The sequence below is a fragment of the Gymnodraco acuticeps genome, unplaced genomic scaffold, assembly GCF_902827175.1.
Source record: "Gymnodraco acuticeps unplaced genomic scaffold, fGymAcu1.1, whole genome shotgun sequence".
Lineage (NCBI taxonomy): Eukaryota > Metazoa > Chordata > Actinopteri > Perciformes > Bathydraconidae > Gymnodraco > Gymnodraco acuticeps.
The window spans coordinates 4088902-4115501 of record NW_022990459.1 but is presented as its reverse complement, the minus strand read 5'-3'; the positions used below and the strand labels follow the sequence as shown (position 1 = coordinate 4115501).

General features: G+C 42.1%; 1 protein-coding gene across 2 annotated transcripts in view; it reads right to left on the bottom strand.

Annotated features, from left to right (window-relative positions):
- Window positions 1–261: 261 nt before the first annotated feature.
- slc38a4 (solute carrier family 38 member 4) overlaps window positions 262–26600 on the bottom strand; it is a 40277-nt gene continuing 13938 nt past the window's right edge. Inside the window, exons 1-16 of one of the 2 annotated variants that reach the window (XM_034226024.1) lie at window positions 25932–26085; window positions 18137–18351; window positions 16442–16538; window positions 15850–15965; window positions 14335–14408; window positions 13908–14000; window positions 13719–13800; window positions 13365–13447; window positions 11685–11743; window positions 10993–11241; window positions 9838–9917; window positions 8549–8649; window positions 8262–8386; window positions 4494–4638; window positions 3541–3638; window positions 262–3440 (exon numbers count right to left, since the gene is read on the bottom strand). In XM_034226024.1, coding sequence (XP_034081915.1) covers window positions 3336–3440; window positions 3541–3638; window positions 4494–4638; window positions 8262–8386; window positions 8549–8649; window positions 9838–9917; window positions 10993–11241; window positions 11685–11743; window positions 13365–13447; window positions 13719–13800; window positions 13908–14000; window positions 14335–14408; window positions 15850–15965; window positions 16442–16538; window positions 18137–18261 — 1632 coding nt within the window. In that variant the 5' untranslated portion in view covers window positions 18262–18351; window positions 25932–26085 and the 3' untranslated portion in view covers window positions 262–3335. Of the gene's footprint in view, window positions 3441–3540; window positions 3639–4493; window positions 4639–8261; window positions 8387–8548; window positions 8650–9837; window positions 9918–10992; window positions 11242–11684; window positions 11744–13364; window positions 13448–13718; window positions 13801–13907; window positions 14001–14334; window positions 14409–15849; window positions 15966–16441; window positions 16539–18136; window positions 18352–25931; window positions 26086–26600 lie in introns of those variants that run through there. The other variant, XM_034226025.1, reaches the window with a different exon arrangement.

The following is a 26600-nucleotide window of genomic DNA, read 5'->3' as shown; positions in this document are numbered from 1 at the left end:
TGGGAACATGACATCCTGGTGTTACATGTCAGCAGTAGATACTATTTAGACAGGAACAGGATACTCTATTTGAATGCCTAATATTATCCATCATGATGCCAGAAATATGGTTCAAACACTAGTCTCGACTGTGACATGTTATGTTAGACCTGGTGTGACAAACATTTTTTCAGTGTTTGAATATATTTATAGTAGTTATTAGCTTGCTTAGAATCAATCCTGTTTTCTTTTTGAGTGAAACAGCTTCAAAACGTGGGCAGATGAAAAACAACATATTTTATTTCACATTTTTATTGTTCATCATAATGAAACAGCATCACTGATATAAAAACATTCCCCTCTGCTCGGGAACAATTACAAACGTGAATGTTAGGCCTGATCCACAGGAAGCAGCTGTGAACAGAAGAAACATGGAGCCAGTGCTTCTCCTTGGCTAGAGATCTATAGAAAAACAAGGCAGTTGGTTCTGTACAACTCCTCTTTAAACACTTGTCTGCTAAAACAGATTCTCAAGACAACTCCTCATCTAGGTCAGCACAAGATACAACAGCATTGTACAGCATGGTTCAATCATGCAAGAGTTGAAGTGATTTGTCCAAAAGTGAGAAGAAAGATCCATACAGACTAGATACCTGAGATACTAAAGGGGGTAGAGGTGTGGTGCTGGAAGCATTCTTTAAAAGAATACTGCAGCCTTTTTAAAATGCGAAATGTACAAAGACTAAAACTCAAGCTAATGAACAGACAAAGCTGTTGACTACAGCTGAGCAAAATAAGCCACTGAAGGTAGGAGGCTAATAAAGTCACAGACAAATATCCGTGAAAAAATGAAGAGCAGGTGAGCCAGATTTTCTAACTGAGAACAATCCATTATTTAACATTCATAGTGAAGTGGCTGCGTGGACCTCACAGTCATATATCCTGCTGTCTCTATCATGCCGAGGAAAGATTCACTTCAAGTAACATCATGGAAATTAAACCTCACTCTGCGTGGTTGAAGTGTTCTGTCAAAAATAACCTACCTATTGCGTGAAAATACTTTGGATTATCGTGTTATACTTTTGTTACAGCCTTATTATTTAATATTCTGTTTGCTTTTTAGAATCAGAATCAAAAACAGGTTTATTACCAGGTAGGTTTACACGTACGAGGAATTTGACCTTTAATCTCACCCCAGGGTTATTCAGCAGGATCCAATAAGCTACAGTTACTTTGCTTTTGCTTCTGAGACTTCTGGAAGAACTTTGTTATGTTTGATTAATTTATCCTGATATGACGAATTAACATTAAAACATGAAAATGGATATATAGAGACCACTTTTTCTACAAATATACAAGCTTCAAATAAAGGAAGAAAAAACTACTGTTTTACAGCAAGAAAAAAAATGTAATACACGGTATATATATTTATATATTTACTAAAACCAACACTGGATTACAGAAGACTTTTAAGGTCCCCCATCAACTCACTCACAGACAATGTGTGTCAGTGTACCATAAAATAAAGATTATTTACAGAGCATATACAATTGTCAAAAAATACCATGTTTGTAACCCAAAAACATGCACAAAACACCATTTCATTTGAAATATAAATTTGCTTCATGTATGTAGATCCACAAAGGATCTATACATGTTTTCCACTTTGGCTGTGTTGGTGACACATAACGGCGTCGAAGAAGAGGCGAACTGAGGTTTCGGTGTTGTCGTCAATTATTTTACCAAAGAAAGGCACCGGTATTAGCAGCCAATTTGAGAACAAGGCCAATACAAAAAAAACAATAATTTAATTGGGCAATGACACATAATAAAACTTAATTCATTAGGCTTTCAGTGAAAGTATGTAAATATGTGTCGATAAATCCACTGACTTTAAAAATGTAGTTCATGACCCCTGTTTATACTTACAAAATAAATATCTGCATTTTCTTGAACATCAAAAATGTTTACTTTAAAGGCAGATTTGTGTGTATTTTAGTGTGTCTAGCAGTGCATTCATGAAAAATGGTATGCTAAAGTTGAAGCTAGCTCCTGTAGAGGGTTAGCTAAGCCTAGCATAAGAACGTAGGTGTGGGAAAACAACTAACCCTGCTCGGTCCAAAGTTAAATCCCACCTCTAAAGCTTAGTAATGCAGACACCATTTGTCATTAGTTAAAGTTATGAAATATAAAAATATCGAGTTGTGTTTCTAAGTGGAGTTAGCTAGCATATTTACTCTCCAAGCTAACCACTGCTGGCTTTAACGTTAGCTTCATAGTGTACCAATCTTCTAATTTAACTGACAGGAAGGAATACAATTCCCAAAATGTCCGAATATTCTTCTAAGATGAGGACCACATAATCATGTTAAGGCCTTTCCTTAGATATCATTTTTGAAGGAGTGACATTTATAGTAGGCCTCTGGCACAAGTTGAATTTACCAATTTTTTGTTGTATTTTATTCACATTTGAATGTGCATTTTTGTAAACTACCTATGGTCTGATATGCACCTAGCCGTCCAAGAAATTATGTAAATTAAACATATTTCCTGTCTCTTTTTAAATGCCGAAAATCACCATTACCTTTGGGGATTGATAATGTAGTATAACATTTAATGTGGGGCGACATTTCTTATTGCAGCAGCTGTGTTTTCTGAAAGATTGGAACATTTTGCCTCTTATGCCTTTTATGAAGCAAAGTAAGATATTTGTTACATCTCCCGCTACCTAAACACATAACTATTTACATTGACACCTTGCATTTTCGGATCCACTAATACGGAAAGCATCTCTTGGCTTCTTTGAAGATCCTTGAGTGTGTGTTAACCCACTTGACCGGTAACTGCAGACTTTGGCGAAGATTCTGGTTGTTAACATTTAGCAGAACAGCAAAACTATCCTTATTTAAAGTTCTACATTATTGAGTTATGTTGTAGAATCACCGTGGTTTTGAGATTAGCCCAAAAATACAGGTGTAGATATGTCTTACTGTGTCTCTACGTGTGTTAAAGGTAATGCTTGAAGTGCTCCTTGTTTTGTGAAGGACGACACACTACCTCCAACTGTCAGCCCTTCAAGTGCACAGAGGACCGAGGGACTTGTATTGTCTTTCCACCCCTGCAAGTTGCAGTCCACAGATCTGTGCCAGGTTTGTTCGGCTCTTCATAGATGGAAGAAATCAGGAAGATCACATGATTTCAGGCTGTCATGGTGGCTCGTTAAAGTCCGTTTTCCTCCTCTCCGGGATTTTAATCTCTCATATTAGTTGTGTCACATCCCTGTTCCCAGATCTTGGACCAGCTGCAGTGGGTGGAAGGGGTTTGCTGCACTACTAAACGTGTATCTAAGTTGGGGTTTAGTGACCCCCGCTGGAGCCTGGGGGGTTGTGGATCCAATCGAGGACGATGAGTGACAAGCTGCTAATCATAAAGACGACTCCCACGATGAGAAAGACTAATGCCTGAAGAGAGACGGAGGAGGGGGTTAATGTGACGGCTCAAACTTCTGATGGTTTCAAATCTATTGAAAAAAAAAATTGTGTGCGAAAGATGTACACTTACCCCGATCTTTTGTGGGGAGCGGAACGGCACTGATTTTACCAGGCGGATGTAAAAGGCAGCAGGGAGGATGAAGATGAGCATAGTGGCTGCAGAGGAACCTGCAATAAAATCCAGGAAGAAGACAGATTCAGCTATTTGTATTTTTCAGACAGATGCTATTTTAAATGGTAGATAAATAGATATAAAGCTTTTAAATGCATACAGGCAAATAATGCATGTATAGCCATGACACCAGCAATTCAAAATAACTGATTATCCACACTGTCTGTAGCATGTGGAAGGAAACACATCGGCATTATCTGAAGTGATGTAAGAGCGATCCAAATCATTATTATTTTTAACTCTTTTGCATTAAACAAACAAAACAATAAACGTCTTTCTTCCAACAGTACCAATGTTCACACATGGCTTTAACCTGGAAGCGATTTCCATTCTGATTATACAAGAGAATAAAGATGTTTATGCAAAAGCACTGCAGCTTAAATTCAGGGAGACATGTCTACATATTTGTGCTTTTCAGTGTGGGCACTGGGAACCTGATCGTTTGTTTCCAGTGGTCACAAACGGCTCACGAGATGGCATAGCTGACTCGACCTGACATTTAAAGCTTATGTAACGTCTTTACTTAATAAAATGACCCTTAAACTTAAGATACTAATCAGGCCTCTAATGCCTGTTTTATTAACTCATATCTGCCCACGTTGAGGGGTTTTGCATGATTACCTGGAACTTCCTCAACAGGTTGTTACTAGTTCTTACTAGCGACTAAGGCCTTTTGGATTCCTAGATCAAGCATTGTTATTTTTTGTTAATTGACAGGTCAGTTATTTAAAAGAGGAAAGAGACTATATTGGATTGGTATTAGATTTGCATCTGTCACATGAAAAAGTGATAAGTAGAAACCCTGTCAACCCTTTTTCCTGTGCATCAAAGTGCTCAGAGGCAGGACTCACCGATGAAGCCGAAGATATCCCTGATGGAGGGGACGAAGATCACCAACATGTTGTTGAAGGCCAGGACGGCAGCAGCAATCAGAATGTGACGCAGCCAGCTAAACTCCCGACCGCTGAAAATTAGTGTATTGATGGAGGAGCGGATCTGGGGAAAAACAAGATTAAGATTTGACAATTAAAGATTAGCTTGATCATAAGGATTCAGACAAGTTCACCTTCAAGTATGAACTGAAATCAGATCATTTTTTAGAACTTTATTAGTGTCTGTATCTGTATGGTTTGTGAGAGTAAAACACATTTCAACCTACTACAGGGGCACCCTCCTGTCTTTGTCTGTCTAAGAAACAAATAAGTAACAACAGTTAGTCTGTTGACCTGTGCCCGAGGCTGATTCCCAAACTTGGCCGCTGACTGAATTATGCCACAAGGCTTCTTTTGAGATTCTTAATTTAATTTAATTTCAAACCTTTATTTATCCAGGTGAATCCCTTGAGATTTTTCAAGGGAGACCTGCAACCTACTCTGTGTGTGGTATGTGCGGGGTAAAGAGAGTGCAGGAGATCCTAGCTAAGACGCCTGGTGCTGCTGAGCCACAGGCAGCCTGTCGAGCCTCCAGTGGGTGAAAGGTTGCGAGTATCAGGTAAAACCTGAGGGCCCATATGCTCACAGGCTAGAGAGAAAGGTTACAGGGGCGGTGTTTACAGGGCCCATTCAAAAAGGCAGAGGATTATCTCCTGCATTGTAATGGAGGTTTAGGATTGCATCAGCCGGTAGTGAGAGGAGGGCGGGACTCCTGCAGGGGGGGTGTGTCTTTACACCAAGCAGTTATTGTCACTGGTAGTTGATTATTTGTTTCTGTCTGTCTTCCTATCTCTCTTACTCACTAGTCCCACATTAAGGCAGACTAGGGCCACCAGTTACCATGACAACCTGTTTAATCACAGCCCGTGGAGACACTTGTATGTAGAGAATAAAACAACTTCTTTATTTAGCATGTGTACTATTCCCACTGCTGGCAGAGCTCCACATGCCCTTCTGTAAATCCTTTCAACTCTGACTGATGAACTGGGTTTATATCCAGTGAGTATGGCGTAGGAAAAAAAAATCACATTAACAGGATTTTCTGCTCTGTCAGATTGAACCAAGTGACCTCCATCGTGACAGTCAGGAGGCACTGGGATGGCGCCTGCACTTTACTGTACACTATCAGAACAGTTTATGCAAGTTAAAGCCAAGACTCATTTATAATAGTCTCCCTCCTGAAACTCTATAATTGTGCCCTACCCCCCCTTCCACCAGCTGTTGCGTTCAGTCACAGTCTGGAAACTAGAGCCTGGATGCGGCATTTCTCTCCAAGGCTCCAAACTACTCAGCACCCGACTGTTACCTGGCGCAAGTGTTTTGGTGTTTGTGTGATATTTACACACTTTTAGCCCCCCACTCTTTACCTCAGATGCCTGCAGTCACATGCACACACACAGAGCATGCGGAGAGACTAGTTTAAGCCAGCTGATTGACCCCAGACACATCTGGATTCAACCAGTAAGCAAAAAAATGCAAGTTAGTTGGGTTTATATTGTTAAAGATACTCAGAGTCTGTAGAAGACTTCACTACATGATGGTTGGATGTGAAGGTGGAGGTGTAATCAGCTCGTGTGCAGGGTCTCCCACAGTTTCAGTCTCAGCTGGAGCCTGAGAACTGGGGCATGTTTGACTCCACGTAAAGCCTTTTCATTATGGGTTGGATCCTGGCAAAGCCCTGTGTGATCTGGCCTCTGTTAGCATCTATCCCCACCTGACTGCACACACACACACACACACACACACACACACACACACACACACACACACACACACACACACACACACACACACACACACACACACACACACACACACACACACACACACACACACACACACACACACACACACACACACACACACACACACACACACACACACACACTTTCATGCCTCAACAAGTCTCTAAACTCCCACACACATATTCCCACTCTATAGAAGTTTCCCGCTGGAGCCAAGGACGGTGGCAGACAAAGCTAATCCGTAGCTGAAGGTCTGCAGCATTTCATTTCCCAACAAGATGAAGGTCAGAGGGATTCAAAGTGAAACCCTCAAATGTCAAACGGATACTTGGCAGAGCTTCAGACCTTACATCCAAGTCTGTTAATCTTTTAAACAATGTTACATTTACTGCAAACATATTTATGGCCAGTTGATTAAACATTCCTAACACAAATGAAGATTTACATTCATGCACAAATCAACTTAAGCATTAGCTAAGGTCAGCCACTCTCTTTGCAACTTAAAAGAAAAACTACCTTATGACACAGGAATCCAGGCAGGTAAACACAAGCCAAAACCAGTTATGTTACTCTTTTGACATTCGGCTTCACAGACGATGTATTGCACATTCTGTGGCTTTCTTAAGGAGCTGTAGTGTGATGTTTCTGACTTTTCTCTGAGCTACAACTGACCACAGCATGCTTTCAGAGGACACACCTAACCCATGCAGATGGTTCTGAACTACACATTGCACCCTTATCGCACAATTATCCATGTGCTTGTAGTTCCTAATAAAACTAGAAGGGATTTAGGTCTATAGCCACCGTCAGACATTATAACATAGTCCCTCACTATCTGACTCTGATTTTAATTCTAACCTTTAGCTGACACATTCGGAGGCTTGCTATGTCTCTTCCCCTCCCTCCAGCCAGATCAAACCACCCCCCACCCTCCCAATGTCAATGGCTCCGCCTCCATTTATTTCCCTGAAGGTAGCAGTCAGGGTGAGGGTTTTTCCACTGTCCAGCATGAGCCTGTAAACTTCCACTGCAGAGAGAGGGGGATCCTCGCTCACATTCCCCCATTGCAGAAAAAAAGGAGCGTCTGATGTGTGTGTACGAGGGTGTGTGTGTGTGTGTCAGTCAGAAGGTGATAACGGGACGAGGGTGAACAAAATCATCAGCTAAATGTAACAGAATGTGTAGAACGTGGTTAGTGGTTATATTGTAGCACAGATATGTGTGGCTGCTGTTTATATTCTGTAACCATGCATAAACGTGTGTCTTTTTGAGCATTTACTGCTGCATCATTCTCTGTCAGCACTTCCCCGTCACCACATAGCCACACCTGTGCTGCCCTCTCCTGGCTGCCTCCTGTAGTTGCAGATACTTCTTTACATGAAACGTGTTTGCATGGAAGCTAAAACAGGACAGGAAACCTCCTCTGGCCATCAGCCCTCCTTCTTCCCGTCATGTCAGGCAAGGGCTAGCTAAAATTAGACCACGGACATACTGTACATGGAGTGTGAAGGAAGGAAGGAGTGTGTGTGAGTGAGGGCCTTACGTTTCTGTAGCTGGAAACCCTTGACCCCAGGTTAGGTGAAAACCAAAAAAAGAGTCCTTACAGCCCCGATCCCAAAGTGTGTATGTTTGTGTTGTAAGCAGAAAGACACAAAGTGGCAGTAATGTTCCACTAAATGTAGCTGGCAAGATAATTCCAATTACAAGGGTGGAGTATGTTTGTGTGCGCTCAGATATGAATCAAATCGTTTTAGTGCTTAAATAAGCTCAATTTAATGAGGCCTCGAGGGGAAAATGACGCTGTACTAAACCAAAGTATAGAAGCTCTAGTAATGAACCAATAACATGTACCCCTTTCCAACCCGTATTAATGTTCTCATACTCTTTGGAAAACACTCAAACATTTTGGGACACGATAAGTGTTTCTGTGGGATGTACTTACTGGGAACAACACGATGGGCACGGTCAGAGTGACAGCAGTCAGAACAGCCACACGCACCATCAGCAACATGGTGTCGAATTTATACACCTTGGTGAAGGTGTGGAGCAACTCTGCCTCCACCCTGTCTGTTGGAGGAGAAACAGGAGGTTAGGGTGACAGAAGCCATGAAAAAGTAAAATGTTGGATTAGAGTTAAAGTGACTAGTAATGTTGAAGTGTTAGATTACTAGTCAATTATACAGGATTGATAGGGTTAGGGTTAGTTGTTATCAATTCACTATCTCTTACTGTAAAAGGTGAGGTATCCAAACAGCGCAGACAGCATGTACATGATGAGCATAGTCAAGATGGACAGGTTGGAGACCATCTGCATCTTCTTCCTGCTGCGACTGTTGAAACAACAAACATTAACTTTAATAGAGGTCACATTTTAAAGGCTCGGGTTAACGCCTTGGACTAAACATCTTGAACTTCAACAAGATGCAACCATCTGCAGGGCTGGATAGTGAAAACAGGTTGATCTAACTGACCCGTAGGTTTGTTTGATGACCCTTTCACACCAACGCGGTTCCCGTTTTAGCTCCGTGCTAGAGCTTTTCTGCTTCGGAACTGGTTTTTCTTTTCAGCCCCCGTTTTGTTCACACCGCCGAGAGCCCGACTGGTGCTGCCGCTGCTGCGTCATGACGTCACCGTTTACGTCGCTGATTTTCTCCCCAACGGCATCGGGTCGATGATCGTGTTGCTTTTAATCATACGAAGCCATATTAAATTAAATAACTACTTCTCAACCCTTGTACTTTTCTCCAGAGTGCCGTGGTTCATTGTTTATTAATGTGTTCAGCGGCATTTACCGGCCGCTGCAGTGCTGCCCGCTGTTTGGCATCACAACGCTGTTATGAACGTTTCTCTGGTATAAAATGGGTGAAGTTAGCATAGCAACCAAAGCTAAACTGACTATCTTGACTACTTGTTGCTATCCTATTGTGGCATAAGCCAGCACATTTTACCGGCGTATTTTCCATTATGATTCTACTTGTGATAGTCGGACATGAGTCATGACAACCGTGCAGCCCATGTATTGATTCCATCCGATAGCTGCTATAATACAAAACAAAACGTCTGCCTGCTCTCCACAATTATCAATGACAGCGAACGGATGGTCAAAGTAAGGCACAAATAAACAGAATCACACTAAGCCTGGTTAGTGTTGCCTGACTTTATAAAGTGTTTTTTTCTTTTTAAATAAGTGTGTGGTTGCGTTCTAGTCACTTTGATCAGCGCAACTGCTTGTAACAACTTTCATTTGCCGTACTCGCCATAAACTGTTATTGCTCAGGCTGATCCTGCCCCTGACCCCGCCTCCGACGTATGCGGTTTTTGCTTCTAGACCGACAATTTTTTTAAGCACCGGGTTTTGGAGCTTAGAGCCGGCTCCGCTGCGGTGTGAACAGGGAAAAAAAAGGTGCTTTTCAGGCTCTAGCTCCGAACCGGCCCTGGAACCGCGTTGGTGTGAAAGCCCCATGAGTGGGTGATCATGGTGCTTCACTGCTTGATTTAAAGTGATCACATGTACTTACTCTTTCAACTCGCTGTAGATGGGCAGGACTTCAGGATGGCAGACAAAGGCGAAGGCCAGGATGGGCACAGTGTATGCAGTCTAGAAATCAAGAAATCAAACACACAAAAATATAGATTAAGTCAGTAGGACAACCATGTGGCTAACAAAAATACACACTTATTCTAAGCTGAAGACGTGCATATTATTTGACTGTTGTAGAGAACTGTTTCTAGAGACTCAGGGAAAAAGGACCAAAGTGTAGAGGAAAATATGTTGGGACATAATGGCCTACAGTTTGTTGTCTTTGGTTGGAGCTGTATTTATTTTCCCTGGCAGTCATTTTTTTTTTTATCCCACAGTACCAGTTTGATGATGCTACAGTTACAGTCCCATGAACAACTTTCGTGAGACGTACATTTTATTATTCCATGTAACAGACCAACTGCATACTGTTCCTTTTCTAGACAATGTGAAAATCACCACGTGAATAAATCAAGTGAACAGAATGCTATGTGTCATATTCTTATCTTGATATATGATCATGTGGACACAGCCTTACACACACCCAACCCCACCTTTGAGAAACATGCCCTGACTGATATGCATTCAGTTTTATTTGTAGGTCTTAAGACAGATTACTGTAAGTAGGTCCAAACGTCAGCATTGTGACTTTATTTCATGTTTCAGAAATGGGAAACTTTGAAGTCATTGATTCAAATGGTATATGACCCATTATGCCTGAGTCAATTACACAACTCCACTAAATCCACAGCGGCTGCATTATGGAAGTCACACCCTTTCAACCAATTTCCAATAAGACGTCAAAGAGCTTCTGTTTATACGAGTTGGAAAATGTTTGGAGTCAGTTAGCAGTCATTTCCATTAGGTTTTATTATATATTTGAGTTTTAGGTTTCATTTTACTTTGGAGTAAGATTGTGAAGAATTCCCAAAATGGATAGTCTTCAATGAACTTGGAGTTTGTTCTGGGGTTACATTTAATTTAATTCAGTTAAATTAGCCAGTTACAGTTTTTTACCATGCAACATTTTTTAAAGTTTAGATATTCATAAAGGATGTAGTTCATTCAGATTCCATTATGATTATTTGCACTGCTTTAATTTTTACTATACTGAAAACCAAATGTACCATCACTACAAGCTAACCCATCGTACCTGTGAGTTGAAGACAAAGTATTTGGGGGTGCACATTTCCTCATCCTCGGCACGAGGCTCAACATGAACGGCGGAGGAGTGATGAGCGTCGTTGTTGCCTTGAACCGCCGAGGAAACGTCTGCTCGGGAAAAATCCATGTGTGCCGAGTGGTTCAGAGGGTACAGCCTGTCTGAGGCATTACTGCTGAGGTTGGAGTAGTGGGAATAGTAGGGAAGAGGACAGGGCACCTGAGTCTTCTTGTAGATCACCTGGAGAAGAACAACATGAGGTCACAACATGTCAAGTTGTACACACAACATTGATGTTTCCTGTTTTATTTTGAAGTTCTCTCTTATCTGTATTGTATCTGTTCTTACTTCCTGTTTGTCTGTCCTGGCACAACTAGTTCTACCTGTTCCTCACTGTAAGTCCTGCTTTTCTGTTACTCTTCGTCAGATCCATTTGTCGTTGTTTGTGGTGAACTGGGAGTTTTGTTCGGTTCTGTTCTTGTTCAGCCGTGAATAAAGGTATTTTCTGTTAATTGCTACTGTGTCCTGCATATAGCTCAACCCAGTTCCACTTACCCGTGACAGTTATTGCAGCTTAAATATATGTTTATGAGCAGATGTTCACAGATGCCTGGTGCATTTAGAGCAGTATCTATAAGCCTGATCCCACATTTTGATGATGGTTTTGCTGAGTTTTGACTTACCACAGCCAGGAAGAAGACCATGCAGCAAAGTGAAAAGCCGCTGGTGTAGCCCAGGTAGCCTAAAAGGAGAAAGTTATTGGTAAAGAAAAATTACAGAAACGGATACTGATGGGATGACACTGTTTGCTTTTCCTCATCTTCACCACATCTTGGTGTCTAAGTCTGTCACACCTCTGGGTTGTGACCTCTATCTTAAAATATCAAAAGTCTGATATGGGAAGCAGTTCATATTTGAGCAGCAGAGTGAATGAAGCTGTCTGGTGTGGTTGGAAACTTAATATCCCTCAATCCAAATCCAAAGCCTGCAAATGCCAGCATCCTAATGTATACATAGACACATTTGGCTTTGATCCTATTTGCATGTGTAACATTTTAATAGCATAATATGTTCTAAAAGCCTTCCTGGAGCTGAACCATCTGAGGCAGATCTGCATAAATTACGTGTGGGGGTGGAGCTGACAGCAGGCCCAAAGCAGTGTTTGGTTACAGTAACTCCTAACTACCACAGCTGACTAAGGGCTCACTAGGGTTACACCACACATGGGTGGTTGCAGACAGCTGCAAGAACATGGGAAATAAAATAGCTTCAGACTGCAGGAAGTGACATATATAGTATAGCAGTGGTTCTCAAATGGTGGTACGCGGACCCCTAGGGGTACGTTGGAGTACTGCAGGGGGTACGTGAGATTTATTTTATGTTAATGAAAAAAGAAACATAATTAATGCATTTAAACAAACTACTAATAGTAGATTAACTACTTAATTCAAAGGTTTACAGTAATTCTGGATAATAAAATGGGAAAAATAAACGGGGTGCTCTCTTTTCCTCTCCCTCTCCTGACAGCCCGTCAGTCTCGTGCAGATCGCTGAACCTGTAATAAGTGACCCGACAGTAAAGAATAAATATACTAGTTGAGCTAGTTCCAGAGTAGATTAACTAGCTAAGTGTGTTAGGTCTAACTCTTAGTGTATTTTGCTCCGCTCAACGGTCCGTCACAGCGGGGGAGCTTTGATCCGGAAGAGCTGCGTGTTCTCCGTCAGCAGCAGCTGATCTGATCTCTGATCTCTCTCTCGCGTCGGGTTATACTTCACTCGCGTTTATGTCCAAATCTATCAGATCTAGCTAGTTCTAGTTGATGATATGACGAAATATGACTGTGGCTTTTATATTAACAGTTACACATATTTCAAAACGCGAAGTGCAATAACTGCAGTTAGCCTCCCTGTCAGAATGACAAAGATCCTCAGTGAAGCACAAGCCCATGTTTCTCACTACATTGTAAGTACAACTTATTAAAAAGATCAGTTCAATGCAACTAATGTCGTCTTAGTGTTATTGCATGATGTTAAAATTGGTTTGCCATGAATTTAGTGATGGATTGTAAACATTTGAAATGTAGCATTTAAGTGTTTCTCAATTACAAGGTTGTTGTTTTAATAAATCAGACACTGATGGTGCAGCGCTGTACTGTACCTCTTTATATAGGCTTTTTGTCCCTAACAAATTGTTTCTGCGCTGATCAGGGGGTACTTGGCTGAATTTTTTTTTCAAAGGGGGTACATTATTGAAAAAAGTTTGAGAACCACCGGTATATAGTATCAGAACAGAGCAGATACTGAAATGAGCAGAGCAGATACTGAAATGTACAAATTGAAGGCTGATGTGATGTGAGGCCTTACCAAGATTTTTCAGAAGAGACAAAGGCAGAATGATTCCGATGGACACGAACACGACCAGGTAGTTCCCGTTCAAATACCATTCACTGCAAACATAGGTTAGAATAAGGTCAATCCCTGCACAGCAAGTATTTATTTCCTGATCCCATCAATTCATTAATTGCTGTGTCTACAAAATGCCAAAGAAAAATGTAAAATATTCATCGAAGTCCAACTTTACGTCTTTAAATGTCTTGATTTAATATACAGTAGATTAAGAATTATTGTGGTGGATTCAACAGTTGACAACTACTCAATTCATTTGCATATGGACATTGATATACTGTTCTTGCACAACATTTATCTTCACACACTCACCCAGTGATTTCCTCCAAACCCAAGAAGGCTCGGATGACTTCAGGCAGCTCGTACTTCACGATGAAGAGGTAGCTGGACATGGCTGCAGGACACGAAAACGCTTAAGATGTGAAACTTTGCTACATCGCATACAAATAGACTTTTTTATCAAATCAAGCTGATATACATACACATAAATTCACCACCTACCTCCAATATTCTGCATAATTATGGATCCAAATGCTGCTATCTTCCCCGGCCAGCCAAATGCTCTCTCTCCAAGCTTCTCATAGATGAGGGATCCTGCCATAGGAACACACACACACATATTAGCCATGGAAACATTCCCAAAAAAACGAGCTTATGGGAGTGACTGTCAGGAAACATCGGGTGTATTATATTGAACAAATATTAAAGTGTATTCCATCCAATGCACATCAATGACCACAAGGAGGGTGTATCGGGACAGAAAGTTAGTTGTGCTAATGTTGTTTAGTGGCAGATTTACATTCCTTTTTGTCTTACGTAGCACTTTGTTCCCTATATGATGTGAGCAGTTCAGTAAAATACATAGTTTGTATTGATTTTGTGGTTATCAATCCCAATGAGAGGATCTGAATCTGAAGTGAATACCAACCTCCTTCTTTTGCTGTCATAAGGAGCAGATGCACAGAATACAAGGAGAGGGTGGCCACGGCGGCGAGGAGGATCCTGCAGAGAGAGGGAGAGCGAAGGTCAGCATTTAGAGGACAGTTTGGGCATGACGACAACTAACCGGTGTATGTAGTGACCTGTGGTATTCTACAACCCGATAATTTGAAGACTTGCTACATTTATTGAAGTTTTCCAATCTAGCCTTGAATGTCTGTTGTCACATTTAGTGATACAATTGGAACAAGATCCTGAATTTGATTAAAATGATTCATCCAAATAAAGGTATCAACTTTATTTAATGAATATCACTCCTCAGTGTGCGCCTCCCAGACAGTATTTTGAGCGTAGGGAAATTAAGTTTTTTAAGACTTCACACCAACAAAAATCCATTCATACTAAATGTTTGGTTACATAAAAGTATGTTGCAGGTGATTACAGACACCTTTTTTCACTAAATGTAGCTGTTAAAAGCTCTGGAGTTATTTGAAATGTTCGTTATTCTGAAACAATCCCGCACAGCTACCAATGGAATCCAATTGTTCTCATATTATTATAACAGTAATAGCAAGATGGAGGCTATTATTATATCAAATATATCTTTGCTCTGTTGAGCTCCAGTTCATAAGGTGGCCATGCAGAAGGGGCATGGCCAGTGGAAAAGGGGTGGGTGCAGGGTGTAGGGTGACAGCGGGGTGTCCGATTTTGGATGGCACCCATGAATGCTGATAATGCACACGCACGGGACAGACAGAGTTGAAGGCAGAGGGGGCGGGAGTTCAGACATTTTTGCTCTATATATACATTGCAGGGGGTAATGTGACGATCATTTATATTTTCCCAAGAGTTCATTCTGTCTCACTGGCAGGTCAAACATTGCCATGTATTCTCATAGCACTGGTGACCTAACAGCAGTAGGGATTAGAGTAAAAGGATTTGATTATTTTACTAATTGTAAACTAGTTCCGGAAGGTAATAAATGATGATATGTGACATCTTAATTCCTTGTTTTACATTGCATTACGATTTCTCAACTTATTCTTGGATTTTAAGGTGTATAGACACTGAATAACACCCCTTTTTTCAGGAAAGTAATTTGCTTTTAGGTGTTTTCAGCACTAATATGTTTTAGTTTTGAAAAATATCGTCCACATGACTTCGGAATATCTAACCCTAACCCCATAAATCCAGAGTTAGCATGGACAGTGATTACTTTTGAAATAGGGTTAAAATGCTAATTTGCACTGATGTGCTTTTCAAATGTATCAGTGTGGATGTAGCCTTAATTAACCACACGGTTATTTTAAAGGCTTTGTTTTTGGATTTTAAAGAGACGGTATTAACAAATTTGTGTTGTAATGAACGACATTGAGTATCACCTGAGATTTTCATGGTTTTTAAATGACAACATATAGAAAATTGAGTCATTCAAAGAAATATCTCTATGGAAAAACTGGTCTCTGTAATGCAAGAATGCTGTTGTTTTCCCCCCCTTACTCACGTAAAGAGAACAATGCCGGTGTTGGCCATGGCGTAGGATAGGCCCAGGATGCCGCTGCCCATGATGGCGTTGCTCAAGTTGAAGACAGACATCCCAAAGGAGGTGTGGCCGGGATGCTGCTCGGAGAAAAAGAAAAAGAAAGTAGCTTTGTAAGAATCACACAATAAGAAGGGGCAGATAACTGATAACACAAGTTGAATCAGTAGTGTAACTGTTGCAAGAAGACGCTAAGCAAGAATGCAACGCCAGCTGTAAATACTTTGGGACCTACAAACAGTTTTTCAACAAAAAACCTGTGCGGTTCAAGCAGTTATTACGTTTTACTGATTGGACGCATTCTCCCTCAACACGTAACTGCCAACATTTCCTACAATGTCCTTTCAGTCCATATAATCCAAATAGTTGCGTTTATACTTGGGACGTTTATGTACAAAAATAAGACTTACATTTGCTACATTGTCATATTTTGTTCCAGCACTGTTATAACTGCCTATAATCTTCATGGCTGCTCTTACAATGACTAAGAAGTGCTACGTATGTGGCTTTCAGTGTATATTTAATATTTTTGGAAGGAAGGCAAGGAAATACTTACATATTCCTCATGGTATTCCTCATATTTCTTCTTCTTCATCAAACCATTTGCCAGGAACTTCTGACTTTCTCCGTCCTCATTGTCATCCATAAACTGACTGCAGGGATACAACAAATAAGTATTAGCACATGCATACACATAAGACAAAACTATTTTTATTGTAGGAGCTAATATAAAGTACATTTGCTTAAATGTGTTAAGAAAATACTAGATTTATATTACATGTTGTGACACAAAATGTAAAAATCAACTATTGTGTGGAGTAGGGCTAGGGTTAGGGTTAAGGTTAGAACATACATAGTGTAAGAAATGTCAATGTCAGTTAACCAGTGTTGGGACTTACTGTAACGCCGTTATTTTTGGCAGTAACTAGTACTCTAACGCATTACTTTTTAAATTCAGTAACTCAGTTACCGTTACTACATGGTGCGTTACTCCGTTAGTTTTTTTATATAGTCAACAGCCAGGCGAACAGAGATGTACTTAAGTACAGTACTTGAGTAAATGTACTTAGATACTTCCTGTGTCACATGCAGAGATGGGCTGTGGGCGTGTTTGTGTTGTTTACTAACAAGGCTATCATGGCGGCGGCGGAGCTCAAGTCTAGTTTCTCCACCTGGAGATATTCTCACTATTTCACTTTTGTCGAGCACAAAGAAAAGAAAGTTTCTGTTAAATGTAAGTTGTGTCTTGGCGGGTCAAAGATCCTATCTACTGCCCAAACCAGTAATTAAAATCTCTTAAAACATCTGCAAAAACAACATGCTGGGACGAAGCTAGTAACTAAGACCGGCACAGACCCAGACTCATCCGACGCCACTCCACCTCCACCTAAGCAACAGCGGCTGGATTTTAACCAAGGGACTGCTAGCCAGGGAAAAGTCGATAAAGCCATTGCACGGTATGTTGTAGAACACATGCAGGCTATTGCTACAGTGGAGTCACCCGCTTTCAGGGAGCTAGTTAGCATGATAGCATGTCCGGGCGGCACACGGCATATGGGACGGAAAACTTTTTCCAACTACCTGGAGAAAGAATATACAAACATGGAAAGCCAGCTAATATCGATGCAATCCAGATTGCATATAATGCATGTCAAGTTGATCAACAGATTGTATTATTCTCCAATGCAATAACAGTACTGAAATGAAGGCTATGGGCATTAATGGGAGCCCTTTTTTTAAGTAACGAAAACGTTACTTTTCACAGTAACGCATTACTTTTTGGTGTAAGTAATCAGTAAAGTAACTGAGTTACTTTTGAAATGAAGTAACTAGTAATGGTAACTAGTTACTGGTTTTCAGTAACTAGCACAATACTGCAGTTAACTAGGGGTGTGTGGATTTAAATCACAAGTTCCTGATGTCTGGGGAATGGGCTAAGGAAGAACCTATTCAATTTTGGATCGGATCCCAATCACAAGGCGGATACACACATTGTTTTTCACTTGAACAACCATGACGGATTACTCTGTTGCTGCCCTGATGTCAAGGGAGCTTCTTCATTTGATAAGCAATCACTAGTTAATCAGGCTTTTAATGCAGGAATCTTGCTGGATTTATTGTGTTTCTCCTAACCCCTTATGCTGTTCACGGAAACAGAGCAGTCACTAACAAAGCTGCAGCGTCAGACTGACTGGTACTGCACCGCTCATGTTGGATAGGAAATAGAAAAGTCTGTATCGTGGTTTCTTACCTGTCAATGGTGGCCTTCTCAGCATCGATGGGCTCTGTGAAGCGGTCGTCCAGGCTGTCGGTGCTGTCGTCATCGGCCTCCGTGGAGACTTTCCTCAGCTCCATACGATCCACAGCTCCCGGCATAGTGGTGCACAGCAGGGCAAAAGGCGGAGAACTTCGGTTTTCAGGATTTCAGGGTTTCCTCAACTTCTGCTAGACGGGGTTAGAATCGACCTACAGAAGACATTAGAAGAAAGAGACTCACGTTAGGAATGCCCTTTATCAGCTGATTACAGGCCTGTATGTATTGTCTGGCCTTATGGGACTCAACAGGGCCCATTTGGCCTTTAATCAGAACACTTTCACACAAAATGGGGCCCTCTACCCTGAAAATCAGTTCATCTCATTTCCTAGAACTGAGGGTCTGTTTGTTATTTTACCTTGAAGAGGCAATCTAGGACATGAAGCCTCATACAAGTCCATCAACAACAGCAGCCCTGTCAGCTTTATTGCTTTTCCATTTTACCCCCGCTTGATTTATGGTATTAACAACTTCATTTGTTTTTAATGATGGTAAACAAAATACAACATACAATAAAAGGCAAATATCTTCTAAATATAGGAAGATGTTACAATGTATGTAAAGTTTGTCACAGTTAAGTCAACAAACGTTGAAACCCGGGTCAAGGGGCTGCATGACTGCCACCATCAACAGGCTGCTTGTGTACGTAGGAGCTGGTTAACCCAGCCTCCCCCACCGCCATTACAGAAACAGCCTTTTCCAAGTAATGTGAGGAGAGCAAAGACAGTGAACAAAGCTTGTATGATTATAAATGCTACTCACAGCCAGATTTACAGCACTGTTTGTCAGTCACACAAAAAGCTCTTTGATTGGGTTCTGCTAACTCAATGACAAACAGCCTGAAGAAAACACAAACCATGGCAACACAACCACAACAATGCGATAAGTGTCAAAAGTCACTCTTTTGTTTACAATAATTTACAGCGCAAACAGTGTCAACCCACTGAAATACCATGCAGTCCACATATTCATGTTTTATAGTAGCTTAATTCTGTGCTGTGTTTACTAGCTAACTGCTAACGTTGTTTTCTGCTTTGTAAGAAAATTACACTTCAACAGCTAGAGTGAACCAAAACAGGCAATCTGATAGCAGAAAACAGAGTTGATACAAGTATTCAAAATGAAACATATATATATATAACTGATCATTGGTTTTTATCTTGAACTGCCAAGAACTTTCCAATTAAAGTTAGAGTAAAAATATTTTCACTCTCTTGGTTTCACTAAATGTCTTGGTTACATTTAGGAACATGATTACATAATTTGTAGACAATCAACAATTGGTCCAAGCAAGCATTTTTTTGTTTATGGGACAATGGGAAACACATTAAAGTCCCCAAAACCGTAGGCGGAGATTGACATTTGCGCTTGGGGGGGCAAACCTTTTTTACTGACGTCAGTACACAGTCCCAACTATTGCGTGGGGTGCTACGGATACAGAAGCAATAAAACCAGCGTTCACCGCACTGAGTATGACTTTTCCACATACGAACACAACTCGTCTCGTCATGCACGCCTCATGCACGCCTTATGCCTGCCGTACACACACACTCTTATGGAAGGGGCGGTCTCTCCCCCCAACAACAGTGCATTACATCTGTAAAACTTATCATAACTGTGCACATCTTATACTTATTTGATAACTACTATATCCCTTGGTTACTTGAACACGCTACAATATTATTAACCAGTGTCCTACTTAGTGCAGAAGTAGACGCCTTACATGTAAACGTTCCAGAAATTGGACGTTTTAAAAATCGCTGCATATCTTATTGTAATACAATAGCTGAATCACTTGTATGTAAAAAAAAAAGCGAGGGAACTTGTGTTCTTAACCTCATACGTCACACACACATCACACACACGTCACAACATGCGACTGCTCAAAAATGAAATTATTTTTTAAAAAACATGATATTATTCAGATTTGTATTGTAACAATCATTATATTACATCTACTAAAATATTGATATACGAAATATTTGTATTGGAACAGTTTTAGAAGTAGTAATGCTGTAACATATTTCAGCAACTAGGGGGGGCAATGCCCCCCCGCAAATTCCGCCTATGCCCAAAACGTTCTCTTTAATCAAATTACTAACATGTGGCTACCCTAACTAATGTAATAATAATTTAATAATAACTAGGGTTATAACTAATAATATTGTTTCACCTCCATCTATTTAAGCATTTCTTAAAGTTTTGAGGTGATTTCCCGTCCCTACAGATCACTGCTTTAAAACTCAGCTGGCAGAAAGTACTAGTAGGTTAACCCCCAGTTTCCACTGGGTCCGTCTGCGCCGCGCCGCGTCACGGCTGCGCCGCGTCACGGCTGCGCCGCGTCACGGCTGCGCCGCGGTTTTGGTCCGACCTCCTCTAGCGCCATAACCCACCGGACGCGTCCCAGAAGCGTTTCAGAATAACAGCGTGACTCAGTCATATTTGACCTAAAAGATTTTAAATCTCAGATCTGCTCAGGCCAAACCTGCTACACAGGTCTCAGCACTCAAGCCTGCATTACAATAGAGGCAGGGCCAGTCTATTGTCGCCCATCAGCTGTAGATAGGTAACTAATTAGAGGGGCGTGGCCCTACAGCTGTGAGAACTCAGCAATCAGGCGTCCATTTTAGGTAGCTCTTTCCTGGAGCGTCAGCTTCAGCGTCAGACAGACAAAGACATTAGAGTCCTACAGGAGTAAGACTGGCAAAGACATTAGAGTCCTACAGGAGTAAGACTGGCAAAGACATTAGAGTCCTGCAGGAGTCACGAGGGAGGCAAAGAGGAGGCAAATCCTACTCTGATTGAGCTAAGTATCGCTGGTGTTTTTTTTTTTACATTTTTTTTTTTTAGCCCCTCATGCTATAATCATGTGTATTTTCTCCATTCCTGTTCATGTGTCTTCTCGCAATTATCACTGGCCCCGTGTATCTCCTAATCGCTTTAACCGGCCTGCTCTCATCTATCCCACATGCTCCACTGAGATCCAACATCTAGTTTTAGGGGGCCTGTGGAACTGCCAGTCAGCTGTTCCTAAGGCTGACTTCATCTCTGGCTACGCCTCCCTGCAGTCTCTGGATTTCCTTGCTCTCACTGAGACCTGGATTACTCCATCCAACACATCCACCCCAGCAGCTCTCTCCACTGCATATTCCTTCTCCCATACACCCAGACCAACTGGCAGAGGAGGTGGCTCTGGTCTCCTGCTCTCTCCCAAATAGAGCTTTTCCCTCTTCAAGCTACCTAACTTCACTCCTTCCACCTTTGAATTCCATGCCGTCACAGTAACCCATCCTATACAGTTAACCATTGTTGTTCTCTACCGTCCACCAGGCGCCTTGGGGGACTTCTTGGAGGAATTAGATAATCTCCTCTCACACATCCCTGAAACTGGCCCTCCCGCTGTACTTCTCGGAGACTTCAACCTCCAGACAGGGAAGATAGACGAACTAACATCTCTGTTAACCGCCTTTGCTTTCTCACTGTCTCCGTCCCCACCGACTCATAAAGCTGGCAATGTCCTTGATCTCATATTCTCAAGGAACTGCGCTACTTCTAACCTCTCTGTAAACCCGCTCCACACATCCGACCACTTCTTCATTTCATTCTCTCTACCCCTTTCCAAACATAACAAACTAATCTAATCTCTTCTCATCCTGCATTTGTCCGCCGTAACCTTCGTTCCCTCTCCCCCTCTACCTTTGCCTCGTCGGTCCTCTCAGCCCTCCCTTCCTCTGACTCGTTCCAACTCCTGCCTCCAAACTCTGCTGCAGAAACTCTCCTCTCTACTCTCTCATCCACTCTGGACTCTCTCTGTCCTCTCACATCTCGGCAGGCTCGTCAGTCCCCTCCTGCTCCCTGGCTAAATGATGCACTGCGTGCTAATAGAACCGTCCTTAGGGCAGCAGAGCTGGAAACGGTGAAAATCCAAACACCGTGATGACCTCCTAACCTATCAGGCTCTCCTCTCCTCTTTCTCTGCTTCGATCTCTCAGGCAAAAAGCACTTTCTTTCAAGATAAGATCCAATCTTCCTATTCCAATCCTAAAAAACTATTTTCCATCTTCTCCACCCTCTTGGACCCTCCAAAAGCCCTTCCCCCCTCCTCACTTCTGTCAAGCGACTTTGTTACCCACTTTGAAAAAAAGGTTGATGATATTCGCTCTTCTTTTTCTGACTCACCTTTACTCACCGCTGGGTCACCAGACCCTCCTTTCACCCACACACTAACCTCCTTTTCCCCTCTCTCTCCAAGTGAGGTTCTTACCCTCATTACCTCTGCCCGCCCTACCACCTGTCCTCTGGACCCTATCCCTTCAAACCTCCTTCAGACTATCGCTCCTGATATTCTACCGTTTCTCTCCCATTTCATCAACACTTCTCTAACTTCTGGTCACTTTCCAAACAGTCTCAAGGAGGCAAGAGTAAACCCTCTCTTAAAGAAACCTACTCTCAACCCGTCTGATGTTATAAACTACAGGCCTGTCTCTCTCCTCCCGTTCCTGTCTAAATCACTTGAACGCGCTGTCTTTAAACAACTCTCCTGTTATCTCAATCAGAACAACCATCTGGATCCGCACCAGTCTGGTTTCAAGGCAGGTCACTCCACAGAAACTGCCCTCCTTGCTGTCACGGAGGAACTGCACACTGCCAAAACTGCATCCCTCTCCTCTGTCATCATCCTGTTGGACCTGTCTGCTGCATTCGACACGGTGAATCATCAGATCCTCCTTCGCACTCTCCAAAAACATGGAGTTTCAGGCTCTGCTCTTTCCCTCCTCACCTCATACCTGAAAGACCGTACCTACAGGGTGACTTGGAGAGGGTCTGAGTCCGACCCTTGTCAATTAACTACAGGGGTCCCTCAGGGCTTTGTTCTTGGTCCCCTCCTCTTCTCCCTGTACACAAACTCGCTCGGATCAGTCATTAGCCCGCATGGTTTTTCATACCACTGCTACGCTGACGACACCCAATTAATTCTGTCCTTCCCCCGCTCAGAGACCCAGGTCGTCGCACGCATCTCTGCTTGTCTAGCTGACATCTCTCAATGGATGTCTGCTCATCCCCTCAAGCTCAACCTTGACAAGACTGAGCTGCTCTTCCTTCCGGGAACAGATTGTCCCACTCTTGACCTAACAATCAACATCGGCACCTCAGTTCATTCCCCGACTCAGACTGCAAGGAATCTGGGTGTGACCCTAGATAACAACCTGTCCTTCACTGCAAACATAGCTGCTACAACCCGCTGCTGCAGATACACGCTTTACAACATCAGGAAGATACGTCCCCAGCTGACTCAGAAAGCGACTCAGGTTCTGGTCCAGGCTCTCGTCATCTCACGCCTAGACTACTGCAACTCCCTCCTGGCTGGTCTACCTGCATGTGCCATCCGACCTCTGCAGCTCATGCAGAATGCAGCGGCTCGTCTGGTTTTCAACCTTCCTAAATTTTCCCACACCACTCCGCTCCTCCGCTCCCTTCACTGGCTTCCGGTAACTGCTAGAATCCACTTCAAGACACTGGTACTTGCTTACCATGCTGCGAATGGATCTGGCCCTTCCTACATCCAGGACGTGGTTAAACCGCACACCCCAGCGCGTGCACTACGCTCTGCATCAGCCAAACGACTCGCTGCGCCCTCGCTGCGAGGGGGACCCAAGTTCCCATCGGCAAAAACACGTGGGTTTGCTATCCTGGCTCCAAGATGGTGGAATGAGCTCCCCATTGACATCAGGACAGCAGATAGCTTGCACATCTTCCGGCGCAGACTGAAAACTCATCTCTTTCGACTCCACTTCGAGCGATAGAACTATTACCAAAGCACTTATATACTAATAAAGGACTGGCTTATCTAAAGCCAGTTGAGTAGCACTTGAAATGTTTGGCTCTATGAAACCTGATGTACTTATATGATTCTGTTTTCTTCAAGGTTGTGTCTTCCTGGTCGAATGTACTTATTGTAAGTCGCTTTGGATAAAAGCGTCAGCTAAATGCAATGTAATGTAATGTCAGAAGCGTAGCGTCGTGCGTGCAGGCTCGCAGTTTTGTTATTGATTCGGGCATCCTGGACATTTGGCTACGTAGTTAAATGTTTTATTTTTGTGTCTGTTTAAATTGTGTTTATTGTTGTTATTAATTTCCTATTTTGTTGTGTTGTAGTCTACAGACACATTTAATAATAATTGTAATAGTTATAAGCATTGGTTACATCATATAAAATAGTGTGTTTTTCCACTTCCATGATGAAAACCTCGTCGTCCATTGTGCGTATCGTAGTGGAGGTGTTGTGATGAAGGAGGGGGGTCTGGCCCGGATGCTCACATTTCCACTTCCTGCGAGGGGGGGGGCTGCCTGCCCCGACCTTACGTTACGGCTGCGCCGCGGCAAAAATAGGATTCATCCTAATTTTAGAGAAGCGCTGCGCAGAGCCGCTTCTGGAACGCGTTTCGCAACAGTTTCTACTGAAGGAAGTGGTTTACCAGCACAGACTTTGCATCACAATGTGTTTACAGTCAACTTTCCACCATGCATTCTCAGACAGTCTTCTATTGTACAACACAGTTATCAGATGCACGTTGATCCACAAGACCACACTTTTTTTCTTTTTTTTTTAATGAAGTCTAGGTCGTTGATAGACTGTTGTTTCCTTTATGATGCTGCTTTTTGGGAAGTAGACTGCTTTAAGCCTTTAATAATATTGTGAGCCAACAGAGATTAAGCGGCTACATTACCATAAAAACCACATCACACAGGCCAGTGCTCCTAATCTCTCACTGTCGCTCTCTGCTGTGTGGCGGAGAACGCTTTTCATTGCCAAGAGGATTAACCTGTCTGACTTGGTTAACTTCGGTTTAAAGCTGGTGTTGTTACAACCATAACAGTACAGCAGCACATATCGAAACTCCCACTGAGCATGTGTGTAAATTCATCTTGAGTTTCCACTTGATGCTAGAACCAGTTTTCCTGCATTCATTTCAATAGATCCTTCCAAACAAAAGACACTCTGCCACACAGCCGTAGAAGAAAACAGCTGAGGCTGTTTGCATACTGCACACAAAATGCTAATGAAACGGCTAGAAACCAACGCAACAATGATACTGCAGGGACTGGTGATATCATGGTAATACTGTATGCAGACTAACTTCTGAAAGCGACCCAAGAGTTCAGATCCTTTGTGTCCTCTGCGTGTCCTGGGATGGCTTCACACTTGTGTTTATTTTAATGCTAAGTGCAGGCTAGCACACATCCTGCAGCCTTTTAATGATTACACAAGTTACAAACGTTCAAGTTTCTGTTGAATGAGTTCAAATATTCTTCGCAAACAGAGAAGCTGAAGACAATCTCAAACTTAAGATCTTCTGCATACTTTAAAAATAATAGAACACTTTGAAGCATGCCGTTAGAAGAAATATTTGATAATTTCTTCCCAAAATGAGTTTGTCTTCCCTGTGAAAACTCTCCTCTCACCTACATCCGCCACCCAAACAAACTCTTGCATCAGCTACCATCTGAGAGCAAAATGCCTTCACTCTTCAGAAACTCTAACTCTTACAGTAACAAATAAACCAATGTGCGGCAACTACTAAAGTGAAACTTTTGCTCTGAAGAAAATAGTTTGGATAAAATTACCTTTCTTTTTAAACAGCTTTTCCTTTAAATCAGCATGTTAAGGCTGGTAGATTAATACATATGCACAGTATGAACCACATTCTTAAAGCAAAGCAGACACACTCACTTGATCCAAAATTCCCTTAAAGAGGATCCTCTGATTGTTGCTTAATTTTCTATTTGAATATTTTTTTCCGAGACAGATGATAGACAAATGTGCGCGCGAGAAGCTGCAGCTCTTTCTATCTCAGGTGAAGGAGAAGGCTTTTAAAATAGAGGAGGGAGGGCCTCGATCAACCAATGAGGACACTCAGTTCCCTCAGGTCCTCCTTCTTTGAGCACCCTCAAAATGTCCCCAATACACACACACACACACACACACACACACACACACACACACACACACACACACACACACACACACACACACACACACACACACACACACACACACACACACACACACACACACACACACACACACACACACCACAGCAGACCTACTTGGCTTAATCGAAAGGGGGGCCAATGGCAGAGATACATGTAGGCACACCCAAAAAAAAAATATATAATTGAGTATTGAGAATATTTTTTATTAATTAAAAAGTTCTATTTAATTAAAACAATTTGCAAACATCACTAGAGAGACGACATTGCCAGAGCGTCAGCTACCATCCGACTGAAGACAGCCGAGTGCACCAATCCTGTTAAATACCCACGCCCGCTTCAAGACGGGATCACATGGCACACCACATGACCTACCTGTTTTATAGTATTGCTAAATCATACAGGCTGA